Source organism: Schistocerca piceifrons, chromosome 1 (assembly GCF_021461385.2).
Source record: "Schistocerca piceifrons isolate TAMUIC-IGC-003096 chromosome 1, iqSchPice1.1, whole genome shotgun sequence".
NCBI lineage: Eukaryota > Metazoa > Arthropoda > Insecta > Orthoptera > Acrididae > Schistocerca > Schistocerca piceifrons.
The window spans coordinates 1,084,542,393-1,084,558,885 of NC_060138.1; the positions used below are offsets into that span (position 1 = coordinate 1,084,542,393).

The window sequence follows — 16,493 nt, forward strand, 5'->3', positions numbered from 1 at the left end:
AATATTTTACCTAAGAGGACGCCATCATCATTTAATCATACAGTAAAGCTGTATGCCCTCGGGAAAAATTACGGCTATAGTTTCCCCTTGCTTTCAGCCATTCGCAGTACCAGCACAGCAAGGCCGTTTTGGTTATTGTTACAAGGCCAGATCAGTCAATCATCCAGACTGTTGCCCTTGCAACTGCTGAAAAGGCTGCTGCCCCTCTTCAGGAACCACACGTTTGTCTGGCCTCTCAACAGATACCCCTCCGTTGTGGTTGCACCTACGGTACAGCTATCTGTATCGCTGAGGCACGCAAGCCTCCCCACCAATGACAAGGTCCATGGTTCATGGGGGGGTATATTTACTTATCCAAGCCAAATTTAAAATAATAAAATTTACACAAATGCTGCTAGTTTGATAAAATTTGCTGCTTAAATGGCTTACACAAGGCCATCTGAAAATCTTCAACTTGAAAACTAGTAGTGTCTCTGCTATGTTGTCTGATTCGATAGCATTGTCAATGAATGTTAAAATTCCTCTCCCACTTTAAATGGCATACTGAGCTAATAGTGGCCAGGATTATGATGGGGTGGCTCACTCCAGGGCCTGGTGGCATTTCTCTTTGGTGAAGTTAGTGCTAGGAGGTGACTGGGTGCCAGAAGAGCTCTGCCTCCATCAGCATCAATCTCTGCTCTGTATGGGAGTTAAAAAACAACTATAGTTGATGGGGCAGTCTTAAATTATAATGCCACTATGGCTAGCATTGAGATAAGGGTGGGCCTGGGAGCAGGGTTGATTCCTGCCAGCTGGGATGATTTTCTTTTGTCTGACACATGACATAATAATGTCTCAGACTTCCTAAGAACATCTGAAAATTTCCCAGTGGTGATTAGATAGTGAAGGAATCCTTGTGGATGTGAAACATTCCAGGAAGCAATAGAAGATAAATTCTGGGTTGGAATAATAAAAACAGATAGCATTATTCAATTTATGATGCCTAGAAGTCAGATATTATGTAGCATTCACATTATGTCATGTTGTTAGTAATACATACATCAGCTAGTTCTGCTAAGAAATTTGTCAATGGACTAGGAATTGGGCACCAATAAATGCTGTTGTCTCCTCTGAAACTGTACTTCATTACCAGCAAAACGTTTCATGGTTGTTAGCAAGTTATTAAAAATGCATATTCTTGGATAATGGACACCTTTCTGCACCAGAATAAATGACTTTTAAGTCATTGTATTGTTTCTGTTAACTGATCTGTTGCTTTGAACAAGACTTTTAGGGCGAAGTAAATCAAGAAGCAGTAGTTAGTGTACTAGAGTCTTACCTGGATTCTGTAAAAGCCATTCTTCTATTAACACCACAAATAATTTGTATTACATATTTTTGGCTACTGAAAACTTTTCTTGGTTTAGTAAGTTCCCCCAGAATACAATTACCATATGACTGCCTGAAATGAAAGTAAGTAAAGTTTGCTTGTTTTTATTATTTTTTACAGCACATATGCCCAACAATCTTTGTATTGCAAATACAAACATATTTAGTTTTGCTCCTTCCAGCAGAATTTTTATTTTCTTGGCACAAGATATTTCTATCTCACCCCTGAACCACCCATTGTCTCTGCTATTGTTCAAACTTTTCTTCATCTGTTTTAAGGCAAAATCTGACTCACAGTTTTGAAGGAATACAGTTAAGAAAATATTAGGTTATGATGAAGTTGTGCACTATATCTCTGTGACCTCAACTTCACTATTTGCCATCTTTTATTTTGATCTGCAAATAGCTATTTCAGCTGTTACCATAATACTCTATGGATCTGTCTTTCAGAAAAAATTGCCTTAAAAAGTGAAAATATAGGATATCATTGGGGTAAGACGTATATTGCTTTTTTCAGACAGATTGCTGCTGATAAATAGATGTGCAAGTAGTTTCTTACCAAAAGCATTCAAATGCAGACCACACTGTGAGATGTAGCCAAACAATGACGATACATACAACCATGTGTGAATACCTCTCATAGGTTGTCCCACTTCCTTCATTGGGAAGTGAAAAAGAAACCAATGTAATCTATCTCCCTGGACATTCACCTGAATTTTTAGCCCTCCAAACTGAAATGTTAATTTATTTGAAGAGAGAAGGGTTGAACAAACAAAAGTAAATAAGTAAAGCTTGTGAGACCAGAGGAAAATTTATTAATATCCTTTGAAGACATTAAGTTTATAGTTGGTCACAAATGAAACCTCAGTTGCAAATTTGTACACAGATGCTTTACAGAAAACAACCCCTGCTTCCAACTGCTTTCCTCATGGCTCATATCCCTGCAATAGACCTAGATGCAAGACTTGTCCCATACACCCTCACACCACCACCCTAGTTGCAAGATTTGCCCCACCCATCCTCACACCACCACCTACTCCATTTTAGTCACAGGCATCTCCCATCCTATCAAAGGCAGGGCCACCTGGGAAAGCAGTCATGTGGTCTAAAAACTAAGCTGCAATAATTGTGCTGCTTTCTATGTGGGCATGACAACCAACAAGCTGTCTGTCCACATGAATGGCCACTGACAAATAGCAGGACCATGGACTTGCTGAATGTGTTGCCCAGACAATGTGCTTCACTTCAATGACTGTTTCACATCCTAACACCATCTAGATCTTTCTTATCAAAGCCAGCTTTTCTGAACTGCACAGGTGGGAATTCTCCCTGGATTATATCCTACTTTCCCATAACTCCCATGGCCTCATCCTTCACTAGTCCCTGTCCTTCACCTACCTGTCTCCTTGACTGCTTCTGTTCCAGCACTATGTAGCCATCTGTTCCACCAGCACTACCCTGTACCCATCAAGACCCTTCTTGCTGCCACAAGTAGCACTACACCTCCCCACCCCCCTGCTATCCCTACCTCTCCCCGCCCAAGAATCCTCCTTACCCTCACCACCCCACACATTGCTTCTCCCACCGGGCACAGTTGCTGTACCTAGACACTGTCTGGCATCAGCAGCCAGAGACAGTGATGATGTTTATGTGAGTAGTGCTTGTGTGAATGTGTGTGTGTTTTGTACTTCAGAAGAAAGCCTTTTGGCTGAAAGCTCGAATCTGTAGCAGTCTTTTCGTTGTGCCTGCCTGCAAGTCAGCATCTCCTCCATACGATGAGTAGCAATCTATCCTTTTCGTAATATTATCTTAATACAAGAAAAGAATATACCAGACATTTCCCTGACCAGTTTATGTTTCACATGAACTCAAAGGCTTCCACAGCCATTGTCTTCTTCAATAAATGTTTCCAGGTATGTGACTGCATCATCACGTTTCCACTTGAAATAGTAGCCAAACTATTGGTTTTTGAAAAACTGCATGATGGTATGATTACAAAAATGGAAATATTTTATGGAAGATGCATATCTTCAATTAGAAGGAAATGAGAAGAATCATTTTAATGGATACATCTGTCAGCCCACAATTCTTAATAATTTTTCTGTTTCTCTCTACTGATATTATCTGAATGTGTTTCTATTACTATTACTTCTATTGATATTATCAGTCTGGTTAATAATTTATGGCTCTATTTTATATTTATTGCTAGCAAAAATAGTATTAATGTTCATGTACATTGATATGTATGCATAAACACAAACCTCAGTAAGCTAGTAAAACTATAGTGCTTCAACTGTGAAATCTAATAAAAAAAAAAGACTAAAATGATAAGAATATTCCCAGGCATCCATACAAATTAGGTGGTATTTGTGGCTACAGCTATGTATAATGTGCAAGAAATAACATTATAAACAGCAAATTTACCTGCTTGTATATGTCAGTACCATAAAAATATGCACTATCACTTATTCTACTATTTTAAACAGTCACTTAAACTGTTTTTGGCATAAAGCAGGCTTTAATACTGCATGCAAGTAATTGTTCTTGTTAAATAAACAAATGTCTGTGCAATGTGATGTACTTGTACACTGGTTGTATAATATGTAATCATCAGGAACAAATAAATAAATAAATAAATCAATCAAAGACAGTAACTATTTGTATATCATTTATCATTATAAAACTAGTCTCAACCTGTAGGTCAGTTCTAATACTAGTTTTTTACTACACATGGTTCTTGCTTTCCTCCAACTCTTGAAATGCCTTTCTCAACCAGTTATTAAATTCTGGATGTATGAGTTTGGGCATCAGTGCATGTGCAATATCTCAAAAGCTTTCTTATCTTTGAAGTATACATATGTTCCCCCTATCCATCAGCTCCAAGAACATGGCTATCTTTCATGATTTTTTGTTTTTCATTTCCATCATGAAATTGTCATTATCAAAATATTTAGCTACAAGAATACATTTGTGTCTATGCATGCCATAATGAAAACAATGAAGGAAAATGTTATTTTTATGAAAGTGTCCGGTTGTGTAGTTATCTGAGCTAATTATTAATTATTGTATGTTTCTTGTTTAGTAGGTTAATAATCATAAAAATGAAATATATTACATGCTTTCAAAATACTGATCTGTTTACAGTGAGCACTGTTATTTGAAAATTTGTTTTTGGATAGGCTCCTGCTTGAGCAAACACAATTTTTTCCTCTCTTTACCCAGATATGTTTCACTGAAGTTACAGCATCATCATTGTTTTTTTTTTATTTTATTTGTGGAACTGCTTAGGATGCCATTGAAATATTCATCTTGAAGCTGAAGCTCACTCTTGTGCCCATGTTTGCTTACAAATAACTTTATCTGTAAGCAGACATGGTCGGCAAGAGTGAGCTTCAACCTCAAGATGAGAACTGTTATTTGTAATGGTGCTAAAAAATTGTTCAGCCCTGAATACAGAGAATCAGGTAAACTGTATAAAGAGCCTAAAACGTACATTTCTCTTACCTGTTATCACACCTTTTTACATCTTTTGATGAACTGTGAATTTGTAGCTGTATTTTAATATACTATTGTAACCTTAGTTCCCATGTTTTCAGGTGCAGATAGGCATCCTAATACGATGGCAGCTCGGATTTTATTCCTTGTATTGTTTCTGCTGGCTGTCCTGATGTATACAGCATATTCAGCAAGTGTAATCTCAATCATGTCATCCACAAAACCTGTTTCAAATTCGCTGCAGGGTATCCTTGAGAGCAGTTCCAAAATGTCTGTTGCTCTTCATGACATCCATTATTATCACACACAATTCCAGGTGAGATATTGTCTCCTTTTGTTGAAGTGCTCCTCCCATTTTATTCTTAAATGTATCAGAATAAATGCTTTTGAAATGATGTCAAGATAGTACCTGTAATGGTGCAGTTACAACCGTTCTGTCATAGCAATACTTCAGTCTGTCAGAATCACAAAACTGTTCTCACATTTGTGCATTAGGGGTTTGATTGGTGGGGTGAGGGAGACAGGAGTCTGTCAAAAGTGAGGATGACCACAGCAAGATAGACAGTTTGCAGTAACACAGCTCTACATGTGTGCACCCTCATCTGGTGGGCACAGCCAGGTGTCAATTGGTGGTTGCTTCATACATGGTACAATGGGGTTGGATGTGCCTAAAGGCCAAGCAAGCTGCTGAGGCAAAGAACTGGAAAAATGCAGTAGCAGTGGCCAGCTGAAGACATTGCAATGTTGTTACAGGGTGGAGCAAATGCAGCTGTCTATTAACTGATGACAGAATGGCACATTCTCAGGATTCCGTAGGCAGGCCAGTGGCATCAAACCATGGATCCCAAGGAGTGTGACCAATTGGCTTCATGACCCAATACATGGATCCTTTTGAGCTCTGTTGCTGAACTCTTCACTGCTAGTAAACCATCAATCTGTTGCTGAACTCTTCTACTGCTGATAGACCATCAAGCCTGCCTATTTTTAGCATTCCTGTACCAGGTTATTTTGCTACCTGGTAGCAATGGCACACACAGATAGTTGATGCAATGCTTTGTCAGCATATAGAAATCTTGTCACATGTTGGCGTAGCCTCAAAGATGGACAGCAGGTCAAGTGTCTCTTTAGCCATGTGCCTTCAGGTTGGTAAGTGGATCGTGTGTTTCGAAATTCCTCTGTGTCACTATATTGCATCTGCACTGCAGCACACCTTCTCTCTTCAGAGAAATTCAGACTTCAAATTTGTATGGTGCTGCTCTGATGAAAGTAAGCTGTGGAGGTGCTGGAACAGACACTGTAGCACATTTAGTAATGACAGGAGATCTAGTCACTGGCTTGTTTCAAAAATTATATACATGTGCTATGGACAGATGTGGGTGAGTTGACACAGTTATACATTTGGACTCACTGATGCTTGTGAGTATGCGTTCTGGATGTTCACAAATTTTTAGATTCAGATAAATTTGAGAGTGTGGAATTAATAGTATCTGATTTACAACAGTTAAGTAGATCAACAAGTTTATACAACTGCAGCCACGGCCGAAAATAATAATTAGAGTAATAATAATAATAATAATAATAATAGTAATAGTAAGATGCATAACTTATCTGACAAATGAAGGAATTGTTTTTGTGGAATTTTGTTGTTTTGTACACAGTTATGTACATTTAGGGCAATAACAAAATTATGTATAAGCTTTCAAACTTTCCATTTTGCATTTTTGCGTAAGTGAGAGTTTTTGTGCATTTGCATTTTTTTGGGCAAACATATAAAATCCCTAACAGATGTTTGTACAAGATCCCTAACAGGTGTATTAGTTTACAAATTTACTTCTGGTCTGAAAATCCAAATTCTTATGCTGCACTCACACAACAGCTTGTGCTGGCTGTACACTTCCTTGTTAAATATTTGCTTGCACTCACACTTATTTGATTTCATCACTCTCTCAATCAAAGCATCTGTTCTCAGAGGCCCTGGTACCTTTGTGGCTAACTTTTCCTGGTAACTTACTTTTCTGTTCCTAGAATGAGATTTTCACTCTCTAGCAGAATGTGTGCTGATATGAAACTTCCTGGCAGATTAAAGCTGTGTGCCGGACTGAGACTCAAACTCGGGATCTTTGCCTTTTGCAGGCAAGTGCTCCACTGACTAGGCTACCCAAGCATGACTCATGACCCATCCTCACAGCTTTACTTATCTGTTAGCATTTAAAATAGATTCTTCATAGCTCATGTTAAGACTGCACATGAAAGCTGATTTCATGAAAGTAAACAACCAACTTCAAACACAAAGTGCCTTTTCTGGAAATGCTTAATCTCAAGTAATGATGTTTAGCAACATGGTCACTTGACTGGAATACAAATGAGGTGCTGATATACATAAGGACCAAAATCACAATGCTGTCCAGATTCATCAGAACCAAGTGCAACACCAAGAAACAGGTAAGGGGGTTGTCACAACTTGTTCTGTTGAAGTTGTTACCATGGGCCATGGTGGATGGCGTGATGCACAGCTGAAGTGTCATTGCACACCGTTCAGTACCACACATGAACATCATACTTCTGATTGAGATTCTGAATGCCACTGTTGGAGGAACAGCACACAAAGTGAGTGCCACACACAGAGTACTACTGTGTTATACACAACACTGTTACAAAGATATCTTGTGGAGCACACATTACTGTCAAACATAAGTACTGTTTCACAAATTTTGAAGATCAGTTGACATATATGTGCAAGGACAACTAAATTGTTTGAAACAGTTAGGACAAACAGAAGAATAAGACTGATTACATGTTACAAGAAATTCTGCACATCTTAAGATAGATGACTTTAAAAAATTCATATATAATACCTGAAATAATTAATTCATAATCTTTGTAATCTCATCATCATCATCATCATCATCATCATCATCTTCTTCTTCTTCTTCTTCTTCTTTTTCTTCTTCTACAGTTTCCAGCTCATGGCTGATTCTGTTGAGAATATAAGCCTCCCCACTTTTTCCTGCCCTCCCAACATGTCTCTCTCCAGTCTGCCCCAGTCTCCCACTCTCTTCATCACACATTCCTTCACTCCAATGATTCACATGCCTCTCAGTCTTCCTCTAGGTCACTTGCCTCCCATTGTCATTTCATGGGCCTGTCTCAGTATCCTGGCAACTCCCATTCCTCTAACATGTCTATATGACCTTAATCTTGTCTTTTCTATGGTCTCTTGATTTGGCTTCTCTTTCAATATTTCTCTCACTGTCTCATTCCTTCCTCTATCCATTCTAGTAAGCCTTATTCTGCTTCTTTCACATTTCATTTCACAAACATATATCCTGCTCACCTGCCTTTTCTATGTTACCCAGATTTCTGATGCATATTTGAGTATTGGAGCATAATGTGTTTGGTATCACTTTTGATTTCATTTTGGCAGTATATCCTTGCTCTAGTACACGCTTCTTCTGCCCTGCAGGAAATAATGGCTTGTTATCTCCTTATCTTTCTTATCACTGTCTTCTATCATACTCTCCAGGTACTTGAAATTTTCCACTTTCTTTAGAACTTGTCCTGTAATATTTATACCCATTGCTGCCTTCACCTAATTCCTCATTGTCATCATTACTTCACCTTTCTTTGTATTCAATTTCAATACATACTGTCCCACCACTTCCACACACACACACACACACACACACACACACACACACACACACACACACACACACACACACACTCACGCACGCACGCAAATGCAACTCACGCACACACATGACTGCAGTCTCAGGTAATTGAAGCACTGTGTGGCTCAATATCTTGGCAGCACAACACATCAGAGACATTCCCCTACAGCTTTTTCACATAGTCTATCCTCTCTCCTCCTACTGTTCGACAATTCACACTTCCTTTATATATTTCCTTTATTCTTCTCAAAGTCAGCCTTTTCTGAAGGGTTTCCCATATCTTGCTTCTTTTCACACTTACCATATGCCTTCTCAATGTCCAGAAACATTGTTACTAAGTTCCTCCCATATTCATAGTTTCTCTCTTGAAGTTTCCTGGTCTGAACCTCTCTCAGACCTCCTCCTACTATCTCCCATGCCCTCTTTTCTGGAATCTTCTCAAATACCTTGGCAGCATAATACATCAGAGTCACTCCTTTATACGTTTTTCACATAGTTTCCTGAAAATCTTCTTAAAAATTTGCACTATGATTCCTTTTTTCCAGTCTACAGGCATCCTTCTTTATTTCTATACTGTTCACATGGTCTGATTGAGCCATTGCATCTCTGCAACTACTCTCGCCATCTCCAGACTTACTTCATCCAGTATAAGTGTTTCTCCTCCTTTCTTGGTGTTTATCACTTCCTCTTTCTGAAATAAATAATTCAGATAATTACATTAAATTTGTGGGCAATAGTTAAGAAAGAAACTAAGAAATCAGTTAAGGAATGTGAGGACTTTGTTACTAAGGAAAGCAGCTAAGTAACAAATGTAGCAGACATGTTGCCAAAATATTTAATAAACACTTCCTTGAAGTAGTTCAAAAGATTGGCATGTACTGTTCAAGAGATAAAGCAATAAAATCTGTGTCTCATACAAGCAGGTAAATTACAATAACTCCATGATCTGCAAAATCAGTTAAGAATGTATTTAACACTTTAAAAACCAAAACCTTTCACAAAATTGAAGAAAAGTACTGAAATCCTGTTCTTCACATGCATGCAATGAATTCAGTAACACATACAACATATCACTCTCACAGAGGATATTTCAAGACAGCCTGTAATATTATGCAATTATCAGATCCCTTTACAAGAAAGGTAGTAAGACAGATATTAGAAATTACCAACCACTCTCACTACTTACATTCTACTCAAAGGTGCTGAAAAAATTTGTGTACAAGGGCCGTAACACACCTCTCTCAAGATAAAATACTTAATCTCAATTTGAAATTCAGAAAGGTCTCTCCAGAAAAGAAGTTATTTTTCAATTCACAAATCAGACTGTACAAAATTTAAACAACAAAATGCTACCAACTGGTATTTTCTCTGACTTGCCAAAAGCATTTGGTTATGTAGTCCACAGTATTCTCCTAGAGAAACTCAAATATTATGGCATCAGAGATCTTGTGGGTAGCTGATTTCCCATTCTAATGGACTAAAAATATGAAGACTATTGCATTAAGAAAGTTGAGGATTGTACGCAATGAAACAGCATCATCAGAATAGGGAATAATAACTACAGGTGTCCCACAGGAAAAAGTCCACTTTTGATATTCAATGATACATCCAAGAAGCAAAAATAGTTCTCTTAGTTGATGACACAAGTATTAAGAAACTTGGGGACTGTACACAACGAAACAGCATCATCAGAATAGGGAATAATCACTACAGGTGTCCCACAGGAAAATGTCCACTATTGATCTTCTATAATACATCCAAGAAACAAAAATAGTTCTCTTAGTTGATCATACAAGTATTATAATCAGGTCTGATGGAGTAACTTCAACATATGAAATGTAAGTAATATTTTCTTTAAAATGGGTAACTTGTTTTTTGCATATCGACAGTCTCTGAATGTAGATAAAACACTATACAAGCAGTTCAGTGCCATACAAGACCTGACCACTCAATTAGAAATTCTGTATGAGGAAAAATCAATAATGAAACAGAGTATTCTAAAATCTTAGGTGTTCATACTGATGAGAACCTGATCTGGAAGTTACATGTTACCAATCTTAAATGTCTAAGCTCTGCAACTTTTGTGTTACAGATAATATCAAATTTTGGAGATAAAAAGACATAAAAGTTGAGTTACTTTCCCTGACTTCATTCATTAATGTCTTATGGCATCGTATTCTATGGTAGCTCATCCCTAAGGAAAAAGGGATTCTTGAAAAGAAGTGTGTAATGAAGTATAGTAAGTGGTGTCCATTCTCAATTACCATTAGAAAATAATAGTAACATTCATATATTATATAGTACTGTCAAACAGGGTGATTTCAGATGGTTCTGTCATTATTTTGATTGTAACTTTCGTACATATTGTTAGATTAAGTTGAATGTTATGAAAATGGTAGGGAATACGTGTAACGAATAAAATATCCCAGAACCAGAAAGTGTATGTGTGGGTATATTTATCTGAGGCAGTTAAACAAAGTGTCCAAAGTCATCCCATGGATTGGGGCGATTTCAGGCACATGTTTTTTAAATCTCTGTCCAAAGTTACAGTATATAGAGGGTGAATTCGGACAGTTACTGCCTTTTTAAAAAATTATACATACCTTTTATTTGATTTTGGTGACATTTTACACATTTTTAAGGTAGCCCTTTGTTGCGAATAAGTGATATGGAATGATATAATGAATTTTATATATTATAGATAAGTTTTTATTTTGCAAGAATTTAAATAAAATTTATTTTTTTACAGTTCTTAACTGAAATATTAGAAACAGACAGAAACAAACAAAGTCATTTAACTAAAAGGTCAGCTGGCCGGTGTGGCCATGCGGTTCTAGGTGCTTCAGTTTGGAACCACATGACCGCTACGGTTGCAGATTCGAATACTGCCTCAGGCATGTATGTGTGTGATGTCCTTAGGTTAGTTTTAAGAAGTTCTAAGATCTAAGGGACTGATGACCTCAGATGTTGAGTCCCATAGTGCTCGGAGCCATTTGAACCATTTGAAATAAAAGGCCAAAATAATTTTTCTCACTCATCATTCTAAATTAAGTTCCAAACACTTTAAATAAACAATTGTCTTTGAGTCTAAAGCACATCTTCTTGAAAAATGAATATTTCTCTCCTCTCAAATGGTGTGGGAAGTATTCTTGAAATTTGCAATTTTTGTATTGTGTCTTCATCGGGAACATTACAAAACACAAATATGTTTTTACTGTTCTCGTGTGGGTGCGAGAATGTCATACTTACTTCTGTAACACCAACATTTGTACCCACTCCAACATACTGCCTTGTTTGCTCCTTGTTTCCATGTTTATATATGTACTCTGCAACAAGAAAAGCCTCTTCTTTCAGCAGTAAAACTTCATTAGATGATGTGCCGTTTTCACTTTCACAACTGCTAGAAGCACTGTCACTTGTTTCAGCACTGTTTTCGTTTGCTTGAAAATCTCGGCCAGTGTTTGATTTTCCAGGTTGAACATCTAGATTGCAGTGGCGGCGGGAGCTACCAAGCTTATTTGGAGGATAAAGAATTTCTTTGAGCATTTCTTCAAAAGCGGAAGACCATGCATCTGCGTTGCTTTGCTAGCTCTCCTCATTATCAGACAATTTTCGTAAGACATGATCTGGATCAAAAGGGATTAGGCCCATGGCGTGAAATCCACCCTTTATGTTTTCCTTGGAGTTTGCTGAAATCTTAGTCAGTGTCTGCTTCAGAAGAGATGGGAAGACATCCTTGGAAATGGTCCCATGAGTGTGTTTCTTCCAATCAGTTAATACAGCTCACCATGCTGCTTTCATTGGCCTGAAGAAGCTTACATCAAGCGGTTGGAGGAGGTGCATGCTATTGGGGGGAAGGAGAATGAATGAAATATTGTTCCTCTCACACTCTTCAATAACACGTAAAGACATGTGACTGGATAAGTTGTCTCCAATCATGACTTAGGCCCATTTTGCCTCTTCAAATAGGGCAAAGCTATTGTATAGAGCCAGTCTTCAAATACTGGCAGGTCAAACAATCCACTTTTCTTCCTATTGAAATGGGTTCCTTGTGGGCCACCTTCTTGCCACATGTCCCACAAATGCTCTGATTTGTAAAGGACCTAAGGAGGAAGCAGTTTACCATCAGCACTAGCTGCCATCACTGTTGAGACCCTAGATTTTGATGAGTCCATCACTTTTTCAGCATCCTTACTCCCTCGTTTCGTAATTAACTGCTGCTAGCCTGGATCATCTGACATGTTGGTTTCATCATAGTTGATCATGTTGTTAGGTGAGAGATTTTCCTGCTTTGCCTTGATATTGGAGCAAAACATCTTAACAGTCTCTTTGTTCACTTCTGGACGAGCTTGTTTAATATTTTCGCTTAAGCGAGCGGAAAGATCTTCTGACTGTCGTTTGAGGAATAAATGCACCCATTCTTCTCCTGGCAGATTATTATGAAATTTCTTCTCTTTTTGGCCAGATTTATCAAGGCAGCCTTTAACTGAATATCTAATATCCAATTTAGTGCAACCCTCAAGATACCTTGCTTCAACATTTCTTCTTCTTCTTCTTCTTCTTCTTTATTTAGCACTGGCTGTCCTCCCATTTTTTTCAGATGTGCTTCCTGCACTTTATTTTGTAGGGTTGATTTAGGTATACCATTTAAATCACCCGCTTTTCTGTATGATAATTTACCACTCTAAATATCACGAACAGCTTTATCTAAAAGTTCCGGGTCATAATTACACCATACTGTAGCACCTCTCCTGCTCCTATACGTTCTTGGCACTGTCTGAAATCACCCCACACAGTACACAGTTTTACAAAAACTGTCATTATTTTATAACCTTGCATGAGAAGCTCGACAAACCTGTACAGAAATTGTCTCAATGCCGTTAGCTATTGAGCACGTTGACAATTATGGTTACAACAACTTCCCACATGGCGCAAAAATAGAAAGTTTCCACTTCACGATAATGCATCGATTTTTAACACTCAGACTGTTCGTCAGTTATTCACCTAGGAGAACAATTGACGCAAAATAAAAGTTGTGGAAAGCGATAAATGCAATCTTGCGCTTAAAATAACTGGTGCATGGATGTTAAAATAAGTAACTCTTTGTTTCTATGCAGTGGCAAAGAGCAAATAAGCAATACTGTTCGAATTTGCCATGGTGCCCAAAATCACCGTGTTTGATGGTACTCAAAGGAAAAGTGATTTATGCTATCCATCACTCAATCCTAATGTGGCACAGAAAGGAGGAAAGTATTCAACCCTAAAATCCTTTGAGCCCCTGTCCAGTGATGTAAAGAACTTAATAGTTGATAAAATTAACTTTGAATTTTAACTGAATTCACATCTGCTTGACAACTTCTTCTACTCCATAGGATAATTTCTGAATATGTATTAGTATTATATGTATGCAACAGAGAAAGAGAGTGAGAGAGAAAGACTAGCACAATTTTTTTTGTGTGTGTGTGTGTGTGTGTGTGTGTGTGTGTGTGTGTGTGTGTGTGTGTGTGTGTGTAATTAATTATGGGCATAAGAACAGTTAATCCCTGGACAGTCTCAGATTCTCCAACAATTTTCTCGCATAGTAGCTGAAGGAACACTTTTTCCAATAACTTGCCTTAATGTCATCTGTTGATTGTGCCTACATCTGCTGTTGCCTAGACAGTAGAAAGTTTTTGTCTGACTAATATATTAATCTAAAAGATAAAATGAAGCTGTTAGTGAACTTGGATCTTTATGACAGGCAATGTTTTTTCTTAGTGACAGTATTTGAAGTTACGTATACCACATTATTGACAGCAGTGCATAAGGACTACTGCCCACAAAGTTGGTTTCAAAACCTATTAAAAAAAGTTAATTATCACTTATTGTTTTTGAAATAATTTACTGGTGCTTTTATCAAGTTGATGTCTTAATGTTTGCTATTATAGTGTATGCCATAATATGCTGCTGCTATAAAGTCTCCTTGTGTTTCCAACCAGTTCAATTTTTAGGCTGTCCAAAGATTTCAGGAAGAATCTCCTTTCTTTGTCTGGGGAAGGGAAGATAGCATTCCTTTAACTTTGTTCTTTTCCCAACACATGAATTTACATGGTGTCTGACAAATAGGTTAGAGTTTAACAGTGAGGGCAATTGAGTTGAAACTGACTGGGGCTCCTTCACACAAACCACCCCACTGTTTGGATGAAATGAGTTAACAGAGCTAGAAAAATCTAAATCTTGATGGATATTTGAGTGCTTGCACCTCCTACGTGTGATGGGAAGCACAATAAGCTTCTACAGCACCACAGAAAGTTAACAGTTCTTTTAACATATTTTATTTATCTAATTACAGATTGAAAGAAATCCACTATCCCAAAATTTACACAAACTGGAATTGGTACCAGAATTTCTATCATTAGAAGAGGGCTTAGAAGGAGCTTTAGAAGTGAGTAATGATGTGATTTTTATCTAACTTTAACATTCATTCACATTCTGTTTTGTAGATGCCACCCTGAGGGAGATCACTCAAATACAAGTGAAACTATGGATTACTGCAGAACTGCTCCCTATTTTCATATAAGACACAAAAAACTGTCATTACATTGTTTTGCTAAACGCTATTTACACTTAAAAAGAATCTGTATTTGTGTTACTGCATAGTTACTCTTCATCTACTATGACATTTTTTAACAATAATACATTCTGGGTAAAAGGTTTTTGGTTAACTTGCCACATTAAATTCATAGAAAGTTTTTATCAGATTTTTGACACAGCAAATTAACCAAGAACATTTCATCCAAGAAATGTCTTGAAAGACTTTGTAGCTAATCATCTTTACCAATTAATATCGAAGAATACTGGTAACAGTTATTATGTACAATATAAAGAAGAATTACTCACACTGATGATTGTTTCTTTAGGTGCTAACATGAATGTTTGGAACCAGAATCAAACTCTTCCTCTTAAGAGTTCTCCCAAGGTTTGTTTTAGTTGATGGTTTGGCATTTATTTATTTATGGATTCCCTTCCTGTTTCCACAGTTGTCAGCTAACCTAAGGGAGAAAATCTGTGTATGCAACCTGTCTGAATTATGTAAACTTTGTTGTTATTTGTTATGATATTTTTGCTGTTTGTGGTGTATGTTTTATCAGGTGGAGATTGGTAACCAGTTTGTCATTTGCCTAAGCATGTGTGGAAGACTGCCTAAAAACTGCAGCTATGGTGTATTGTGTGCAAGTCAAGGGACCATCAATTAATTGTGTGGATTTGAGCAATATCTGGCTCACATTCCTGTTATGCTGCATGTTATCCCATATGAGCAGGTCACACAGAATTCCATGATGTTATTTGGACAACTGTTACCTGTTTCACATCAAACTTTTATCCTTTTCTACCTGTATGCACTGTATCTGCAGTGTGAATAGAACGTTACCTTAATAATCTGGTAATCTTGTTGTGATCTTCAGACAGGCAACAGTTTGTCCAGCTAGTTTATAGACTGTAATAACTCACCATTTCTATCCATAATTCTAACACACTCACCACACCTATAAACCAGCCAAGACCTCCTTGTAACTTCTGTGCTGATGGTAAATAATGACCAGTACTATTAACTGCAAACTATACATATGCCATACTGTGCAACTATTTTATTACTGTTTCATGTACTTATTGTTAATTATCTGTTTGATTATTTATTTGTCATTCACTGAACAATGTAGTTTATTTATCTTGTAATTGATCTATTAGTAAACTTCTTATTGTTATTTAAATTTGCACAAATATGTATTGCATCCATCCTGGATTATTATATTGTAGTTAATAAAATTCGTAATGTCGAAGTTTATATTATTATTATTATTATTATTATTATGTAAACACTGATGACACCAATTGCATGTAAATATGCTCAACAGTGGAATAAAACATTTGTATTTGTAAAAACTCAACCATAACTTTTGCTAGGGCTTCTATTACATC

The 16,493-nt window shown here is 37.2% G+C and overlaps 1 protein-coding gene across 1 annotated transcript in view; it reads left to right on the forward strand.

Annotated features, from left to right (window-relative positions):
- Nucleotides 1-16,493, forward strand: part of LOC124777812 — a 58,690-nt gene that overhangs the window by 26,420 nt on the left and 15,777 nt on the right. The window contains exons 6-7 of the mRNA XM_047253334.1: nt 4,965-5,179; nt 14,866-14,958. Of these exons, the coding sequence (XP_047109290.1) occupies nt 4,965-5,179; nt 14,866-14,958 (308 nt within the window). The remainder of the gene's footprint in view (nt 1-4,964; nt 5,180-14,865; nt 14,959-16,493) is intronic.